Genomic DNA, 20,673 nt, shown 5'->3' with positions numbered 1-20,673 from the left:
CTCTTACCCTCCTCACTCTCCCTCTCTTTCCCTCTCTCTCTCCCACTCTTTCCCCCTCTCTCTCCCTCCTTTTCCCTCCTCTCTCTCTCCCCTCCTCTCCCTCTCGGTTCGACTTCAGCCACCATCAGCATTCTGTCCAGATATCACGAGGCGTTTTCAAAGTGCTATGTTGCTCTTCACTGCTCGTTACCAGTCCACCCCCTACTGTCAAACCCTTGCTCGGCCTCCCCAAAAGAATGTGATACACAACGCTCAATTTGGGTCATCCAGCTAAATTGTATGTGTGTCAAGCTGTTTGCGTGTTGGCTGTTTGGGATGCCCCCATCGTCCCAGACAAAACCTGCAGAGGCAAGAAAGACAGAAAGAGAGAGAGACAGTGAGAGACAGAGAGAGGGTACAGTAAAATTGATAAAATGACTGTCCAAGTACTGTCTGTTTCTGTTTGTTTGTTTAATCAACCCTGGCCACCGATTTAACAACGCTATTAGCTTGGCATAAAAATGGAAGAAATCATAATGAGTTTCAGACAGTACAAGAGTACCGGTTTGAGACCTTTCAACTCACCTCGGATAATAAGGCTAAAGGCATGCGCCTTATGAAGACCCCAGGTGAATAATGTCACAACAGTAGTGTGTGTGGTCATGGGGGGAGGGGGGTGCCTGGTGAAGGGAGGACGGTTAACGGATGACCCACACACAGAGAACGGTGGGGTGGGCAGTAAACAGGCGGCCCCTCACCTGAGTTACAACACCCACCAGCCAGGTAATTACATCGCCGGCGAAGAGGTCAAAGGGTAAACGAATGCCCCACATAGGGGAGGGGGGGGGGGGGGGGAGGGGGGGGGGGGACTTGAGTGTTTTTCATGACCAAAACCCTGACCCTTTTGCCATGGGTCAGTGGCCACAGGTCCGTCCACCAATCAGAAGACGGAACAGAACAGAACCCTCTCCAAGCCTCCAGCCGACACTGTGTGTGTGTGTGTGTGTGTGTGTGTGTGTGTGTGTGTGTGTGTGTGTGTGTGTGTGTGTGTGTGTGTGTGTGTGTGTGTGTGTGTGTGTGTGTGTGTGTGTGTGTGTGTGTGTCTCCCGAGGGGCTTGGCGACTGGGACCGGACCCCTCAGGGTGTGAGCGGCCCGGCCGGCCAGACGGTCACAATCGGGGAGAATTACCATCACTCAGCGACCCAGTGTTGTTCTACAGGATTACGACTCCAAAGAGGGCCCCCATGGGAAGCAGGAGGGGGGGGGGGAGGACGAGGAGGAGGAGGAGGAGGAGAAGGGGGTGGGTCTAAGAGAGGAGCAGGGTCGCACAATATGAAGGTGCTCAGTCATGGGTGCAGAAAGCAGGGGCCCTCACCCCCGGTGACCCTGTGGTGTGGGAAAACCACGACACACAATGAGGAGCGCCACGGCCCACTGGGATGTTGTCACCGCTCCTTACCCCCTCCCTCCCTCGCTGTCTCTCTCTCTGTCTCGCTGTCTCTCTCTCTGTCTGTCTCGCTGTCTCTCTCTCTGTCTGTCTCGCTGTCTCTCTCTCTGTCTGTCTCACTATCTCTCTCTCTGTCCGTCTCGCTGTCTCTCTCTCTCTCTCTCTCTCTCTCTCTCTCTCTCTCTCTGTCTCACTGTCTCTCTCCCTGTCTCGCTGTCTCGCTGTCTCTATCTCTCTCTCTCTCTCTCTCTGTCTCGCTGTGTCTCTCTCTCTCTCTGTCTCGCTGTGTCTCTCTCTCTCTCTCTCTCTCTCTCTCTCTCTCTCTCTCTCTCTCTCTCTCTCTGTCTCGCTGTCTCTCTCTCTCTCTCTCTCTCTCTCTCTCTCTCTCTCTCTCTCTCTCTCTCTCTCTCTCTCTCTCTCTCTCTCTCTCTCTCTCTCTCTCTCTCTCTCTCTCTCTCTCTCTCTCTCTCTCTCACCATGGCTCCTTTATTCTCACACCCGCCATCTTTCCATCGTCCAACAAGTGGATGGCAGAGGTGGAGCTCATGCAGCACATGTGGTTGCTAATACAAAACATGTAGATTGCGTAGACACTGGCCAGGACTCAGTGTGATATCCAGCATCTGTGCAAAGGGGGAAAAGCTGAAGGGTGGTGTCCTGAAACTAGTTGAGAGAGTTGAAAGAGAGTTAAAAAAGAGTGGCTTAAAAAAGGAGTGAACAATCCCTCCCTCCCTCCTCTTTATCTCTCTCCCTCTCTCTCCCTCACTTTCCCTGCTATCTCGCTCTTTCTTTTTTTCTTTCTTTCTTTCTTTCTTTCTTTCTTTCTTTCTTTCTTTCTTTCTTTCTTTCTTTCTTTCTCTCCCCCTCTCCTTCTTCCCCTTGATGTCGAACCCCTCCCCTGCTCTCTGAGGGGTTGGTTTGATTTAAACAACAGTGCCTCCCTGCGCCTCAGATGAGGTGGGGTTTAGGTGATGTAACCCTGGGAGACGTTCAAAAATGTAATGGCTCCCCTGGAATGTGGAGACCCGCTCGGACACAAAGGAGGCGAAGAAAAGAACACATTCACACGCGCTTCCCTCTAACAATGTCTCCATCGCGCTGAAATGTGAAATTAAATGCACTGACGATGAACATCTGAAACCACTGTCTGACCGGATTATTGTTAAGCCTATGTTTATGGTTATGTTTATATTATCCTGAAGTTGATGAAAGTTGGACAATGTTGTGTTTGACTCCGAGACAAAAGGTTCTGGGTTAGGAATCCCAGTGTTTACCTTGACACAGATAGCCAGAGGCCTTCTCACTACTACTACCTGCTCCTGAATGAACAAGCATCTCAAAAAACTGTTTCCCCTCTGATTCAGTTGGTTTTAGAATGTCTGAAAAAAACTGTACTCTGATTGGACGCACTCCGAGCGGTCAGCCTCAACCGGGGTCAAGGTTGAACCAGTTTGACCCTTGAGCAGGGCATTACGGCGGAGAGCCCGGGTGGTCCGCTGTGCCCAGGCTAGCGTCAGCGATAGGTGTGGCCCCCAAGGCGTGGCTCGATAGGAAAACTCTAGCAACGGCGACCCCGAGAGCTCACCATGTGTTTACGTTCGTAATGACCTAATAATAATCCCTTCCCCTCTCTCTCCCCTCTCTCTTCCCTCTCCGTCTCCCCTCTCTCTCTCTCCCTCAGTGTTCGAAAACAAGGACAAGATTGTGATTGTGATGGAGTACGCCAGCAAGGGAGAGCTGTACGACTACATCAGCGAGCGCCGGCGTCTGGGCGAGCGAGAGACGCGACGCTTCTTCAGACAGATAGTGTCCGCCGTGCACCACTGCCACAAGGTGACCCAGAGCGCACACACGCACGCACACACACACACACACACACACACACACACACACACACACACACACACACACACACACACACACAGACACACAGACACACACACAGGCAGGCAGACGTACACACACATACTGTGCTCCAAACTACATTTGCACATACCTATACAGTATAAACACACACATAAACTGTACAGTAACCAGCACAGGCTTTTGTACACACTCTCACTCTCTCCCTGTCTCAATCTCTCTACCCCTCTCGGACACGTCCACACACATACACACAAACACACAAACGGCGACTCACTCACACACACATACACACACGGGCAGACACACACACACACACGCACACACACACAGACGTCAATCCCAGGTTGTTTTTGTCTTGTTTCATGCAGTCCAGGCCAGGGTGTGTGCGCGCTCTCTCTGGGTTACATTGACCATGCCTTCTCATATAGCGTCCACCACACTGTCCTTCAGTCTTCGGGGCTGATCTGAGATCAGCCCCGCAGACTGAAGGACGGTGTGGTGGATCAGTGATCTCGCCGTGCTGTTCTTGGCGCGCTGGTCGTAGGGAGAGCCATCTGTTTCTGTCTGCGAGACGGAACACAGCCCATTTCAGCAGGCCTCAAATCCACTTTCAGTTTATATAAATCTATATATATATATAGCTATATATACATCCATATGCTGTGCATAGTGATTGCGCATCGCGACGTCTTCTTGCAATAACCGCCTATACTTGGAAGCATAGGAGCATTGGAATGTTTTTTCGGTCACTGTGTAGTAATTTAGCGTGAAATGAGTTGTCATTACGGTTGTTTCTGAAACGGCCACAGTGTTTCTCATGCGAGACTTGGCAAAGATCAGCCTGAGTTACGGTATATTTACGTTGATCGAGGGTTTTCACAATGCTACATCTCTCGTGAGTCCTGTCGATATGGCGGATTATCGCCAACAAAAACTCCCATGATTCACTCGGAGGTGCCAGCCCTGTTTATGCGTCATCTGGTGTTAATTTAGCTCACCTTTTTCTCTCTCACTCTCACTCCTCTGTCCTCTACTTCCGCTGGCACCTATACAACCCCCCCCCCCCCCCCCCCCCCCCCCCCCCCCCCCCACACACACACAGACAAGCACACACAAACACACACACACCCCTACCTCACCTCAGTCCCGCCTCCCTCCCCCCCCCCCTCCCTCCCTCCCTGCAAACCAATCCCTTAGAGTCATCATCTTTCCAGCTGGAGATAGGGATGATGTCATGCCCCTTGGATAGCCTGTAGTTTGAGTTTGTGTGTATGTGTGTGTGTGTGTGTGTGTGTGTGCGAGTGTGAGTGTGGGGGCGTGTGTGTGTGGCTTACAGTGCCAAGGAAGATGAATCATCACCGCCCCTCACTACTAATCGCCACCGCCTCACACTAGGGGTGGGAGAGGGGGGGGGGGGGGGGGGGGGGGGGGGTAGGGGGAGGGGGGGGAGGGGGGGGAGGGCAGCGAACCAATAACCAATCACAACCATATGAGCATGAGGCTGTTGTCAGACAATAACCAATAGACAACAAGCAAGCCAGCCCGCGGGGATGTGGAAATGAAGTCACTGTCTCACCACACGGCCCTCCCACCTACATTTGAAAGAATTTTTAGTACCCCCTAAAAGACACATGTTCGCTCAATTTTTTGATGTTGTTGCTGCGATGTTAACGATGAAAGGTTCTCGGGGTGGTTGTTTATTTTTTTGTCCGTAATGGCCCCTTGGAATAACGTCAAGTCTCATATCTGTACGACACATGTTAGCCAGAAGGGGGAAAAAAAAAAGGAAGATAAATATGTCAGCACAGCGATCCCAATTAAGCAGAGCCATCCCAACAGACAGTCTTGATTTCCCCCGAGTGCGGCCCGATAGCCCGTCTGAGTAAATCACCGCTAAATGCGATCCACTGTTTTCTTCGCTCGGCTTCAGCTGTCGTGAAGGATATCACCATTCATCCATGTGTTTCACTGACGTTGTTCTCTGTGGATGTTGTTGTTGTTGACAGAATGGAGTGGTCCACAGGGATCTCAAACTGGAAAATGTGCTACTGGATGAAAACGGCAATATCAAGGTATGAATTATGATCTTTATGGGGCGTTCCTTGATCAGCTATTTAATCTACAGACACAACAATGCACATGGGATTAGCATAGCCCCCATCCTCCTTTTTAATTATCTTATACATTGTGGATGAACACATCGTCACATGGCCCAAACCCTTCCTCGCCCCCCCCCCCCCCCCCCTAACGACTGCGGCATGCCTGTCCCCCCAGATCGCAGACTTCGGGCTGTCCAACCTGTACCACAAGGACAAGCTGCTGCAGACCTTCTGCGGCAGTCCGCTCTACGCCTCGCCAGAGATCGTCAACGGAAAACCTTACCGCGGCCCTGAGGTGAGAGCCGCGGCCAATCAGAAACCAAAACCCCCCCCAATGAAACACGACTCCGTTCCGTTGGGTGCTGTGCACTATTTAGACTCGTCGTCACCCATCCTCACCCCCACACCCACTTCATACCCTTCAAACACTATCCTGCCCCCCTCCCATCCTCTGCCTTATAGCTGGCAGCATAGAGGCTAGTGTGTTCCCAAAGCCAAAAGGCACTGGGTTCGAACCCCCACGTCCGCCGCCTAACCCTTGAGCAAGACGACTCTGATCCCTAATGATCGTTCTCTGAGTTAACGGTTAATCGCTTTGGATTAAAATATCCTTTAAAAAATAAAAAATAAATGCAGACGTACTTTTTGTGTATTTACATGAACCCTCCATGACTGCCAATACACTCAAGCCAGTTGACCTTCACTTTTTACTGAAGCGATGATTAAGAACCATCTTCAAACAGCATTCACTGGGCTGGGCTGCAGAAGGTGGGCTCTTTGATGGATTCACTCCTATGATTCCAGTCTCCGCGGGGGAGGGGGGCGGCTGTCTCAGATCTTCACAGGCCGAGTTTGGGGGTGGTGGCGGTGGGTGAGGTTAGATACTGTCTGCATATCATACAGCCACCCCATCTTCCTCCCCTCTGCCCCTCCTTCCCTCCCCCGGTCTGTGGTCTTGCTGAGTGGCTGCTTTGAAGTAGAGGAGCTGTGGGAGACGCCACCGGCTCTCAGCCTCTACATCTAACAGGAACCCGGGGCCCGCTCTCCCCGAGGGCCCACCGTGCATCGCCCACGGTCTAAGTCAGGAGGTTCTAACACGAAGGGCGAAAAACTGCTTCCTTGAAAAGCCCGTTATTTAGGCTACCGAGTTCAAAGCGATCCACAAACAAGTCTGTCTGCTCTACACTCTGACAGCTGGACAAAAACAAAGCCCAACCGATTTTATTTTTCATCCAAATCCCACCGTTTTCCATTTTACCGTAATTCACGGTAATTAACTTTGGAGAGCGCTAAAAACAGTGGCGAGCAGCGGCCATTCCCATCGGAAAAACCAAATGGCAGGAGTCCCGGGCTGAGGCAGAAAAAGCCGCAAATTACAGCAAACACATTACAGTGGCTCGAAATAGAAACACAGTGACGGTCATCATCTATTGGCTCCAGGAGTGGACCCAGCAGCCCCACGGGTGACAGGGTGCAACATTCTCACTGCAGGCCCTGACAGGAAGTTCATATTGCCTTTAAGTGGCCCCTATCTGATTTCCTGTTTCCAAGACAATCTCTCTTAAGTGTCCAGCCACCACCAGACCTCCAGCATCCAGACGTCCCCTTTAGCGCACTAACAGCGTGCACGTGGACACACGCACACGCGCACACCTACATGCGTGCATACTCGGCACGCACACATGCATCCGGCCACGAACACACAAACTCACGCACACAAGATGGGATGAGCTCAGATGAACTGTCAGGGGCCATGTAGCAGTGTGCTCTGCCATCTCTGCTGGCCTCATTACATTACAACCCTCCCCCCCTCTCCCCTGGTCCCCCACCAGACACACAGTCTTATGTAACAGCCTTACCTCAGGAAGACACACCGCATTAGAGGACCTGGTGGCAGCTTGCGTCTGCTGGACAGAGCAGGGGCTGGTGCTGGTGGTGGTGGTGGTGGTGGTGGTGGTGGTGGTGGTGGTGCTGGTGGTGGTGGTGGTGGTGGTGGTGGTGGTGGTGGTGGTGGTGGTGGTGGTGGTGGTGATGGTGGTGTGGGGAGCCGGGGGTGTGGGGGTCAAGGAGGATTTATCCTGGGCACCCACCTCCACCCCCATCCTCCTCCACCACCACCACCACCACCATCAACCAGTCGTTCCAGTGGTATGTGTCTGGGGTGATGTCATACATCCCCCCACACCAGAGGGATTCTTTATGTCCAGAACTAGACGTTTGAAATATGGACGCGTCATATAAGGCACGATTAAATCAGGTCTCTTTCTGGGTCAACGTCAGATGCAGCCGAGCACACGGTGCTGCAGCGAGTGACTAAGTCGATATGAATCCCTTACCTAAATAGAACCAGAGATATGGGGTTTTCCATTGTGCAACACGCGTCGTCACCGCACCAATTGCGCAATTCCTGTTTCTATTTGTGGATCTCAAAGTTTTGGGGGCTTTTGTTTGTGTTTCCTTGTTCCACAGGTGGACAGCTGGGCTCTGGGGGTTCTGCTGTACACGTTGGTCTACGGGGCCATGCCCTTTGATGGCGGGAACCACAAGAACCTCATCCGCCAGATCAGCAACGGAGAATACCGAGAGCCCACCCAGTCCTCCGGTACTGTCTGATGTTGTCCTGTACTTTACGCTCTCTCCCTCTCTGCCTCTCGCTCTCTATTCACTGTTTCCCTCTCTCCCTCTCTCCCCTCTCTCACTCTCTATCTCTCTCTCCCCCTCTCTTCCTCTCCCTTTCTCGCACTGACTCTCTCTCCCTCCCTCTCTCGCGCTCTCTCTGACTCTCGCTCTCTCTCTGACTCTGGCTCTCTCTCTCTCTCTCTTTTTGTTTCTCTGTATCTGGCTGTCTCACTCTCTTTCTCCATCGCTTTTCTCATTCCTCATCATGTTCTGCTCAAGTTGTGGCCGACAGAAAATAACAATACTTTTGGGTTCCTTTGAATGACACAGACTGAAGTTGTACAGGCCTAAGCTTTTGCCAAGTTTATTTCCCATAAAAGCATACAACCTGCTTAACGACCAAACGGAACCGCGTCAATGTTTCTGACCCTTGTCCCTCTGTCCCTCTGTCCCTCTGTCCGTCTGTCCCTCTGTCCGTCTGTCCGTCTGTCCCTCTGTCCATCTCTCTCCAGACGCCCGGGGTCTGATCCGATGGATGCTGATGGTGAACCCCGACCGCCGGGCCACCGTGGAGGACATCGCCAACCACTGGTGGGTCAACTGGGGCTGGAAGAACAGCGTGTGCGACTGCGAGACCCAGCACGATCACGGGAGCTCTCCCATGCTGGCCCGCCTCATCGACTGGCAGAACCGCTCCGAGAAGCCCGCCGCGGCCCCCCTGCCGCTGCGGCAGAGGCCCAAGAAGTCCAAGAAGGAGAACGTGGAGGACGACGAAGACAACAACGAAGACGACGACGCCGGTGGCGGCGGCGGCGGCGGCGGCGGCGGCGGCAACGCTCCGGGCGGCGCCGGGCCGGAGGACAAGCCGGGCCTGAAGAGACCCAAGGGCATCCTGAAGACCAGGCTCGCCGGGGAACCTCGCACACCCAGCCCCGAGCAGACGGAGCAGGGCCAGCCGGCGCTGCTGCTGCGCCCGTCGGCCAGCGGCCGAGGAGGGGGAGGGGAGGAAGGGTCCGGTCCCGAGCGCGAGGAGGAGGCTATGGAGAACGCGGCGGGGGGCTCCCCGGCCAAGATGGCGGCGCCCACCCTCCCCAAGAAAGGCATCCTGAAGAACAACCAACAGCAGCGCGAGTCGGGCTACTACTCGTCCCCGGAGCGCAGCGAGTCCTCGGAGCTGCTGGGGGGCGCCGCCATGTCGCTGCTCGCCAGCTCGCCGCCCAAACGAGCCATGGGCCGCAAGGGCATCCTGAAGCGCAACGGCAAGTACTCCACCTTCAGCGGGCCCCCGTCGGCGGCGGCCGTGGCGGCGGCGGCGGCGGCGGCCCTGTGCGAGGCCGGCACGGCGGCCGAGTCGGGCCTGTCCCGCAGCCAGAGCCGGCCCTCCAGCATCGTGGGGGAGGACGGCTCGGCGCTCTCCCTGTCCCCCAGCGCCCTCGGCGGGGCCGAGTGGCCCCCCTCCGGCGGCTCCGCCCGTCTGCGCCCCAACATCAGGGCCTGCGTGTCGGCCGAGAACCTGCTGCAGCTGGCCAACTTCCAGGGGTTCCAGGCCGCGCCGCCGCTCCTCCTCCAGGGGTCCAAGGGCTTCGGGCGGCGGGGGTCCCGCGGGAAGCCCGGGTCGCCGGGGGACAACGGCAGCTTCTCCCTGCTCGGGGACCTTGAGGACATGACTCAGGTGTATCAGCAGGCCCTGGACATCAGCTGCAGCACCCACACCTGACCGCTGGGTGGCATGCAAGACAGTGTGTGTGTGCGTGTGTGCGTGTGTGTGTGTGTTTGTGAGTGTGTGCGTGTTTGCGTGCGTGCGTGTGTGTGTGTGTGTGTGTGTGTGTGTGTGTGTGTGTGTGTGTGTGTGTATGTGTGCTCACTGGCGTGCGTGCCTCTGTGTGTGTGTGATTGTGTGTTGGTCCTGTGCGATGTGAACGTTTACATAGGTGGTATTGACGACCAGTGTGTTGCTGGGATATACCTTTTTTTGGGGGGGGGGAAGGTTTCCAACGAGAGTCAGGAAATCTGGATCAGAACGACGTGTAAACAACACAGGAACGCACACACACACACACACATGCACGCGAATGCACTTCTCTGGCCAGAGGAAATTCAGTTAGCATGTATTTGAGAATATGAGATGGAAGTTAGATAAGTAGCTGGCAAGAGAGAATGCCACCCAGTGTGTCTTTTGTCGGCCCACCCATAGACTTTGCTGTGTTCAAATGTTTACATATTCAGCAGAAAGGCAAGTTAGAATCACAAACGCATGGAGCAGAAATCGGTTGCCTTTTCTGGCTGAACCGCAACCTTTTTTAGTTTGAGTTTACAACAGCACCTTAAAACTCACAGAGAGCACACGCTTTTGTGATCTTTACTTCCTGTATCTTTTGTTTTGTTTGTTTTTTTGTTAACAAACCAGGGTCTTGCTCCAAAATAACTGTTGATGTTAATTATTTATTAATAGTTGTGTGTAGCTTTTAGTTTTTGAACGCCAAACTGGTGGATGTGGCTGTTTTACTGGAAGAGTCTGAAGCTCATGGAGGGAACCGACATATATAATTCTGTTACTAAGTGATGGGGAAGCATAACTATATGTATAATCAGCATATTAAACTACGGCTGCGTATGTAACACACGCAGCCCGAGTGTATCTTCATTTAAACGCATATGTCGTATATATGTGTACGATACTTGAGGATATGTAGTGCCTTGTTTTTATTTTTATTTTTCAATCATATAATGAGATTATATTATGTCGTTCCCGGGAGTGCAGAGGAAAGCCATGCCACCAGTGAGGCCATGTTATTGTTTTGATTTAGTTTGGGAATGTGGAGAGAACCAGGACCTTTAACACATGGTCGACCAGCCATCTTTTATTACTGTGGAATGAGGGAAAAAAAGGGAGGGGGTCAAGGGTGACTCTGATGAAAGCGATTCATCTTATTCTCCTTCTCCTCCTCCAGGCCACAGGTAAAACAATACACACGCAAACACACACACACACACAGACTTGATTACAAACAGACTAGCACGGCAGACTCTTAAAATAGCCCAGTCTGTGTTCCATGACAACATGGATCATTGTGTCCCCACTTCAGGAGACGTGGTTGGAAGGACACACAGTCTTCCGCAGCTCACCTAAACGAGACAAGAGGGATCTTTAGTCACACGGGATGGCCCACAATGCATCACTCACAGAACTGGAATGTTCCTGGCAAACAAACACACCGCTGGGGGTCCTTTTTTTTTAATATTTGTTTTTATAAATAACCTCACAACACATTTCTGGTGAGCGACCGAGCGTTAAACCCTAAACCCGGACAGACCCCCAGCAGGGTTTAAAAATGTGCACCGGTGCACGCTGACCTAAGGTGTCGAAGGTGTGTTTTCTGACCCCCCCTGGCGTTTGGTTAATGTCTCACCGGATCCCGCGCCACCCCTCTCTGTGTCAGGGACCTAGGGAGGTGCGTTTGTTTCTCCAGACGCTGATGACACAGCGCATTCCACAGACAATGGCTGCTGCCGTTGCAGACGTGCCCGTGCTAGCGATCTTATCAGCAGCCCAGACAGGGCTTCTTTGGCTCAGGTGGGACCTGCAGTCTGCCCCCCCCCCCCCCTCACAAACACATCCAGCCCCAAGCCCCCCAGCTGTGTATACTGGGGCCGTTACGTCGAGCCAGCATAATTAGCCAGCTATTGTTTTTATTTGATGGCGAGAGAGCTAGAGAGAGAGATGGGGAGAGAGAGTTAGCGATGAGCTGAGTTAGAGGGTTCAGATGAAGTGATTTGTGAAGAGTGAGACAGAGAAGAAGAAGAAGAAGAAGAAGAAGGAAAGAGGAAGAGTGAATGGATTGGCGATGAGAAGTGGCGATGAGATTGGAGAAGGCTTTCCGGTTAGAATTTTCTTTGGGGAGATTTGTATTTTTCGATGGCCTCTTGAGGGAGTGTGTCCAAAAACGAATAAACCGGAAAGCGAGAAGGAAAGGATTACTGAAAGTGAAAATGGTTATGGAGACTTTTGAAAGGAAAGGAAGTAGGTAAAGAGAAGGTTGATGGGAAGTTACAGTAAATTGAGAAGTACGCTATTCAAATGATTCAGGGGAGGTCAGAGAGTAGTCAAGCAGCATTTTTTTCCAACGGGATTCCCACCATTAATGAATGAAGTCGCTCATACTTCATCTCAAGGTTTATTATTTCAATCTATACTACGATTTTTTTTAAACTTATTTTTGAGCGGGGGGGTTGACTGAGTTGTTTTGCAGTGGAAACGCTTCAGGCTGTTGATACAGCTTGTCTAAAGGGTCAACCTGGTTGTGTGTGTGTGAGTGTGTGTTCTGTAAGGCCATACGCCACAAACCTCTGCCTTCCTCAGCCACAGCAGTAAGGACTGGGAGGTTTAATGGGTGACATCATCCAGCATTAGCATTAGATGATGTTGTTGGGAAATTATGCAGAAAAAAAAAAAGACCCCTTGAAAAAATACAAGAAATCGTGTGTGTGGAATGTTTTCAGTGGTCGGTCCGTGTTGGGAAAAGGTCCTGGGTATTGATTCATATGGAAGACTTGTAACGTTTTGTCCTGGATTTGTATTGTCAACTGGATTTACAGTGATGAAATTATACTATGTTAGTATTTTTGTTTTATTACGCTTCTGTTTTATGATTCTACAAAATATAAGAAACTTTTATATTGTGCTATGTTATGGTAGGACTTGTATTCTTCTTTTGAATTTGGCAAAAGATATGCATAAATCTCAAATCAGTGTTTGTGTGTTGAGTGTTGCCCGCCTGTTTTGGGTAAACCCATAGGGTCAGATAAGCTCTCATATTGAATGATACACAAACGGCAAAACTGTACCAAAGTGATTGGAATAGAGGTAACCTCAAAGTATGTAGCTCCATCTGGCTAAATAGCTAACACCAAAGAAGAAGTATTGTCATCTACCGAAGTTGCGGAGTGCCATAATGCTGGGAAACAGAGGACAGTACGATTTGACAAAGTATTTTGCTGCCGAACTGGAAATACCTGACTTATCTCTGTTGGTTCACTGACTAATCATAGGAAAACTTGACTGGATCTTTTTGTTTTGTTATGACAATAATAATAAATTGGTATTATTTGGTTATTTAAGTGCTTTTATTTGGTTCAGGCTCAGTACTATTCACTTTTGGTTCTGTACTGGTGTCTGAGAGTGATTCCAGACGGCCAAGGTTGAAAATGATCAGTGCCTTCGCTATCTTCTATGATTTTGTTTTTATAATGAAAAAATATTATCATTGTGTTTTTTTATATATTTATTGCTGATCAAGCCATTCAAAAAAAAAAAACTAATTCAAAAGAACTCCATATCTATGGGTTGGCTTCGTTTGGACTGTATGAGCCTCCATAACTGTACACAGTCAGAATTATTCAGTCGTCACTGACATCAGGCATACAAGTTGGTGTCCATTGGAAAGCGATGGTCATTGCGTGTTGTTTTACCGAAACCAAAGTGTTAGATTCAGCAAATCCTGTAAAATGTCTTAATTCATCCATCGGGGTGTTTCTCCACTCAGCATCGTGCCTCTGTAAAGTACGTAAACAACTTCAATAAAAGGATAATGAGAAGCTGTGTGTTCTGTCCATGTTGTGTGCGAGTGGGTGGGTCTGTTCCTTTTAACTAGCGGGAAAAGCTAAAAACGAGTGCAAAAATAAGACAATAGGGTTTGTTTCCTGTGAGAGAAAGTGTGAAACTGGCCAATAAGACAAAGATTACTGCCTGCACAAGGAGACGTTTTAAAAGAAATAGCAGACCTTTGATTGGCCTCTAAAAAACAGCTTCTGCTAATGATTACAAAGTAAAAGCCCCCGCCCCCCTCCTCTGTAGAGAACAGTAATACACCCTGTCAATTAAAAAACGTCCCAAATTAAACAAAGTGCTGTCGGACATGTACAGCAGGGAACATAACATAGCATTCATACGGTTCATATTTGGCCCAAGGGATCCTCAACCCAGAGTCTCTGTTTTAAGGCCTTTTTGGGGAAGAGGGGGGTCAATTGGTCGTCCAAGGAGAGAGCACATTGCTCTGCTGCCGATGCTGCCGTTGTTTCTGCAGCCGGCTTAATGCGATCCACATTGTGGATGAAGTGAGTGGGTGGATGTCTGAGGCTCTCCTCGGTGATGAGGCAGCACTGCAGCTCTGGCTCATAATGCACAGACAGCATGAATCTTACACCGTACACTAGCTGCCGTAGGGGGATAATATACGGGAATATCTCATTCGCCATACCGAAACTATTCCCCCTCCCCCCCCCCCCCCCCCCCGAGAGTTTAGTGTTACTCTACCACCGAATTCAACCCGCATACTTTTTATATCCCCTCTCCATTTACAATTCCATTACCTAGCCACTGTTTTTCACCGGGGATGTTTCTCAAGAGCTGTCCGATAAGGCCCCGGGACGTTTATTTGTCTCCCGACGAAACATAAATGCGACGGGCTTCACAACAGCGGGCCAAAAGCAACGCTGTGAAGTCATGCGATGAGAGCGTCCATAGGGCTTCGCAAGAACAGCGCTCTGTGTCGCAGTTTCTGAGGCAATCAATCCGGCGCATTGTCTGCCAAACGTATGGAGCATAATGAATAGGTATGAGCACCACAATCAAAAGTTCACAAGAGCCCCGGCCGTCTGCGCGGCTGACACTGGAGCGACCCCACTTTCAAAGGGATTTCTTTCCCTCTTCTGAACAATTTCTGGTTCACTCTTTGACCCTCAAATAAAGTGCAGCTGCCAAACCTTCTGATGTACCAGCCCGCCTGCCTGACCCTCCCCCCCCCCCACCCAGCCCACACTCAAACTCTTATTTCCCCTCTCCTCCACCCATCTGTAGGGAGGAGGTGGGCCTGTTTGCCCCTGGATGGGGAGGGCAAGACGAGCCGGTAGAAGGGGTTGATTGGGCCTGCATTCACACAGAAAACCTTCCCCTACCTACCCCATCCAGTCTCTCTCTCCCTCTCTCCTTCTTTCCCTCTCTCTTCTGTCCCCCTCTCTTCCTCCCTCTCTCTCTCTCTCTCTCTCTCTCTCTCTCTCTCTCTCTGTCTCTCTCTCTCTCTCTCTCTCTCTCTCTCTCCCTCTCTCCCTCTCTCCTTCTGTCCCCCTCTCTCTATTTCTCTCTCTCTCTCTCTCTCTCTCTCTCTCTCTCTCTCTCTCTCTCTCTCTCTCTCTCTCTCTCTCTCTCTCTCTCTCTCTCTCTCTCTCCCTCCCTCTCTCTCAAGTCTGCATAATGTTGGAGGATATAATTCTATCTTTTTTTTTTTCTTTGTCCGCTCAGAACACAGACTTTAGAAAAAAAGACGCGGCCCCCTTTGAGTTGAGAGTGGATAAAAGCCATCACACGCAGTGGGATTTGGAAAATGAGAGATGAGGGCGAATTTTACACACGCTTCAAATCAGTTTACAACTCCTTTGTCTGGAGGAAAAAAGGGGGCTTGGTGTGAAGAAAGATGGGGGAATAATCCGCGGCTCGGGCAGGGTAAACCCGAAAAAAGAGCAGCATAGAGGATTTTTTTTCGCCGAGGCCAGTTTTGCCTTGGCACAGCTAAGTGCTGTTTCAGGCGAGATTGTTCCGCAGCAAGGGGGTTTAGGGTGGCTAATGTAAACCGAGCTGCCTGTTCTCTGCAGGAAAAATAAATAAACTGGCCCCGGGGCCGGCGGAGTCCTGCCTACAGTCGGTACAGAGTGCGCTGCTCCTGAGAGCTGACACATTGTTTTAGCAATGAGATTCTGAGGAGGCGGCTTTATTTTATTCTTCCTGTGCTGACTGCACTATACACACGCTCACACACACACACACACACACACACACTGACACAACACACACACACACACACACACACACACACACACACACACACACACACACACACACACACACACACACACACACACTCACATTGGGGTAAGCAAAAGCACAAATTTTCAAAAATGTTAATTTATTTCTCCTGCTCGGACCCTTGCGCAAGGACACACACAAAAAACATACACGTGTCCACAAAATCACGCACACACGCTCACGCAAACCCCTAACAGGCGGCTCTGTGTGGTTCCTCTTCCTCTTCTCGGCTGTGATAACATTGTGAATGGACATGGAATGGAATAAAAACCAGCCCCCCCTCCCCCCCCCCCCGTTTCTCTCCGGCCAGGCCTCCTCCCTCTCCTGTCCGGGAGAGACTATTTTTAGCCGCGGCACTGCTATTCTGGAATTCATTGCTGACTGGCTGCTGCTGCTTGCTGCTGCTGCTGCTGCTGCTGCTGCTGCTGCTGCTGCTGCTGCTCTCTGCTGCTGGGTGTCTGGGCAGCCATCCCTCCAGGAATGTCTGGCCAGCGCTCAAACCACTCCAGAGCTCCGGTGCAGGCCGGGCCCGGTATAGGGCAGGGCCCCGGAACAGGGCTCTGGTTACAGCCTCCAGGCCCATGTAGCCTGGGCTGCCGTTCAGCCCTATTCCTGTCTCTCCACTGCTGTCTGCGTGGCTGTGAGATGGAGTAGAGCTATAGAGGAGAGGCCCTTCTCTGCACAAACTACGGGGAGAAAAAGCGAAGGGGATTAAAGTTTGCTGCCGCTTCTGTTCTTCACCTCCGTGTACTGAAGTGCTATTTGCAAAAGTGCGTGTGTCTGTGTGCATTTGTGGGGGGGTGCGGGCTTGTGTCTGTCTGTGTTTGCGTGGCGTGGTTTTCAGTGTGTCTGCGTGGGTTCGCGCGTGCCAGCATGTGCGTGCGTGTGTGTTCATCGGAGAGTGCGCGCACGTGCTTTTGCCCCAGCTGCATGCGTGTGTGGCCAATGACAAGAAAGCCACCCTCCATCATGTTGAGTTCCCCCTGCTTTGCATCAGGCCCTGGGCTTATTAAGAGCGAGCAGTAAGGGGGAACACCATCCGTAGCCCACCTGTTGCTCATGATTGCGGAGATCCCTTCAAGATGGAACGTGCTAGAAAGACTAGCTGCCTCATGAACCGCTCAGCAGCGACCGGGAGGGCCAGGCTCCGAGGATGTCTTCGGGAATCATCCGAGGAACACAAGACGACGCGTTGCCACGCAGAGGGTCGGAGCGCTCGTGAGCACTTCAGATGGGAGGCAGGCCTGCGCGGCCGACAAGTGAATCCAGAGCAGATTTCACAACTCATGACCTCTTATTAGTCATCCACGATAGACAAGGCGGTACGGAACAATGCTGCCTCACGTCGCTATTATAAATCATCTCTCCGTATAGACACCCTGTAGGCCAGGGTCCAACGCCGTGTCTCGAACGTATTTAATGAAACAAGGCAGGCCGTTTCCAAGCGGCAAAGAGCGTGTGAGGGGGGGGTTGGGTTCCTGGGCGGTCGGGGGGGGGGAACAGACCACAAACAGAAGGTTGTAAACCAGAACATGCTGGTACACAACCGAGCCTTTAAAAACAACACATTCACAGCCACCCTTCGCCTCCTCCCAATAACGCAGAAATGCTTCCTTAGCACACGACCACCTGTGTGATCGAAGGTCAGAGTGGTCTTAAGGTTGGTTTACACGGTGTTCTCCCATTAGCGCTAAAGCCGTAGCGATGCCGATCCCTGAATGGTTAACAACCTCTTTCGTGTGTCCGGGTAAAGCGTGCTAAGTTAGCGTGCACAAAGCTAGTTGGCTCTGGCTGCACGCGAGGGGATGTGGATTCAGCTGCCAGCAGGGCAGTAGGGAGTGGTCCGGCATGGTGGGCCCTGGGAGGAGGGAGAGAGGGAGAGAGAGGGGAAGGGCGAGGGAGGAGAGAGGGGAGAGCGAGAGAGAGAGCCTGAGAGGGGAATGGACGGAGGGAGAAAGAGAGAGGAGAGAGGGGAGAGTGAAAGAAGGAGACTGAGAGGGGAAGGGAGAAAGAGAGAGAGAGAGAGAGAGAGAGAGAGAGAGAGAGAGAGAGAGAGAGAGAGAGAGAGAGAGAGGAGAGAAGGAAGAGGGATTGAAAGAGAGGAAAGAAGGGAGAGTGAGATAAAGAGAGACAGAGAGGAAGGGAGAGAAAGTGGGAGAGAGAGGGGAGAAGGGAGAGAGGGAGAGGGGAGAAGGGAAGGAAAGAGGCAAAGAAAAGGAGAAGAAGAAAGAGGGCGAGGGAAAGAGAGAGAGAGAGAGAGAGAGAGAGAGAGAGAGAGAGAGAGAGAGAGAGAGAGAGAGAGAGAGAACAGTGGAGAAAGATAGTGTACAAGGGAGACAGACAGACAAAGGGAGACAGAAAGACAAAGAGAGAGGATCGGGAGAAGGGAGAGAGAGGTAGACATGGAGAGAATGAAGAAGTAGAGATGGAGGGAGAAGAGAGAGAGAGAGAGACAGAGACAGAGACAGAGAGAGAGAGAGAGAGAGAGAGAGAGAGAGAGAGAGAGAGAGAGAGAGAGAGAGAGACAGAGGAAGCCAGCCAGCCAGCGGGCCGGCTACAGCCGAACCAGCCAGGTAATTAAAGAGCCGTCAGCTGCCTCCTGTCTGCAGACCTTTCTCTCGACATAGTGTGAAGGACCCAGGGGAGGGACCGCGGAGCCGGAGTGCTTCCTGGCCCAGACTCCTGGACCCGCGGCCTGGCGAGCCCTGGGCCCAGTCCACGGCTGTAGGACTGTTGTTATTCTGGTTGGCTTTTTGTTTTTTCGTCTCGGTTTTTGCTGGTTCTTCAATTTAAAGTCCCTTTGTTGTTGTAGTTGTTTCCGTTCTTCGGACCCCCCCCTCTCCCCCCTCTCCCCCCGCATCACAGCCCAGCCCGTCTCCCCGTCGGTCCCAGCTCTCGGTCGCTTGGTTGTAAGTAGAAACACAGCAGAAGGCAGCGGGGTAAATGGATGTATCCCACAGCTGTCCCACATTCCTCCGCTTTCCACTTGTGTGTGTCTGCTGTGGTCGTTTTTTTTTTCTTCTTCGTCGTCTCTGTCTTCTTCTGGGTCAGTGTTTCTGTGATTAAACCCCCCTCCTCATCCTCCTCCTTTTCTATAGTTCATTCCATTCACACACCCTCCCCCCCAGCCCCCAAACCCCATTCTCGCTGTCTTTCCACTTCTCCATTTTTCATATGAACTCTTAGATTATCCCAAATCGCCTCAGAGAAACATGCATCCATCATGGAGACACCCCCCCTACCCCCCCCCCCCCCCCCCCCTCCCGCCTCCTTTTCCCTCTCTTTCCTTTTCCCACCACAATCAAGTAAATGAGGAGTATAAAGATGTAGAGAATGTTAACTTCCTGAGCAAGAACAACAACTTAGCTCGGCCGTTTGTGTGTCCTGTGGGTAGTCTCCAGTAAAACACTCAGCGTCCTGTCCGGACTCTCTCTCTAGTCTTTTCCACACACCCAGACACACACGCAAGCACGGGCATATTAACACACACGTACACACACACACACACACACACACACACACACACACACACACACGCAGAAACGCACACACACATTCACACGCACACAAACACACAAACATACACACAAACGCACACACACACACAAGCACAATCACCACACACACAAACACACAAACGCACACCCACACACACACACACACACACACACACACAAGGCCAAGCCGCACTCTCTCACACTCACTGACGTCCATTGACAACAATGGACGGTTCTCATGGCCTTATCATCCCTGCCAACTGGCTGGCTGGCCGGCCACCCTCAGAAAGACAACAGGGCTGATTGATATGAGCAGGGGTGTGGACTCTCTCTCTCGCGAGCTTCCTCTTCCTCTGCTGCCCAGAGACGGCTGTTTCACACGGAGGGGGTGAGCTGGAGGAAATTCTTCCTCCTGGAGATTTGCGGTGACGGCGGACAGCTAAATCACCTTTGCAGGTTTGTTTTAGGATGGGGGGGAATAAGGCTCTCTAGGAAGGAATTTTTTGGGGCGCAAAGCAAACAAACACAGGTTGCTGGTTGGGGATGTTTTGGACTTGGCTAGAAGGTTCTTAAGTAGGTTAGCCCAGGCCAATGTCTTCCAGGAAAATGGATTCCAGAGCGATGGAAACGCTTGTTTTCGTGTTTCTAGCAATTTTGGATGAGTTATGGTGCAAATGTTGAGCATTTCAAAAAGTTTTTTGGACTGCAATGCAATTACACATTATCCAATGATAGCGTCTGCATCAACCTCCTGCACAACTGCAGCATGTCAATCTTTCTACAAATGAGGATTTCAAGCAGGTTGGCCACCAGTTGGCTCCACATATTCATGTGAATATCCGAGAAGCCTTTTCAGCCGGTTGAGACCATAAGGACTATTATCTATTATATTATATTAACTGTTATCCAAACCACAGTGACATTCTTCAAGGAAACCATCACCTCCGACATCAGCCCCTTATCACCAGAGACCTGTGTGAGCCTTCCCTCCCCGTCAGATAGTCTGCTAGTGGAACACAAGAGAGGTGACCTCTGTTCACAGGACTATCCACTCAGGGTGGTCCTCTCTCGTACGCTCAGGAGACTCTGAGGGGGAAAAGAAAAGAGAGAAAGACAAGGGGGCCTGACATACAATATCCCATTACTGCCCACCTGGGCTCGGTCGTGCACATAAAGCAGCGCAAGACGTAAGGTAACGAAGTGCTAAGCGCTGAGGTAATCTTTCTTGAGAGCAGAGACAGTCCCGGCCTCCCGTCCGCCCCCCTCCCTATCCCCCAACCCCCCCTATAGTGGCTGTTCTGTAGCCA

The 20,673-nt window shown here is 51.5% G+C and overlaps 1 protein-coding gene across 1 annotated transcript in view; it reads left to right on the top strand.

Moving 5' to 3' along the window:
- nuak1b (NUAK family, SNF1-like kinase, 1b) overlaps positions 1 to 13,606 on the top strand; it is a 23,941-nt gene extending 10,335 nt beyond the window's left edge. Inside the window, exons 3-7 of the mRNA XM_030365609.1 lie at positions 3,109 to 3,260; positions 5,300 to 5,365; positions 5,568 to 5,687; positions 7,862 to 7,994; positions 8,524 to 13,606. Coding sequence (XP_030221469.1) covers positions 3,109 to 3,260; positions 5,300 to 5,365; positions 5,568 to 5,687; positions 7,862 to 7,994; positions 8,524 to 9,728 — 1,676 coding nt within the window. The 3' untranslated portion in view covers positions 9,729 to 13,606. The remainder of the gene's footprint in view (positions 1 to 3,108; positions 3,261 to 5,299; positions 5,366 to 5,567; positions 5,688 to 7,861; positions 7,995 to 8,523) is intronic.
- Positions 13,607 to 20,673: the final 7,067 nt, after the last annotated feature.

Source organism: Gadus morhua, chromosome 9, assembly GCF_902167405.1.
Source record: "Gadus morhua chromosome 9, gadMor3.0, whole genome shotgun sequence".
Lineage (NCBI taxonomy): Eukaryota > Metazoa > Chordata > Actinopteri > Gadiformes > Gadidae > Gadus > Gadus morhua.
Note: the sequence above shows the minus strand (reverse complement) of the source record. Positions and strands in the feature narration are given on the sequence as shown.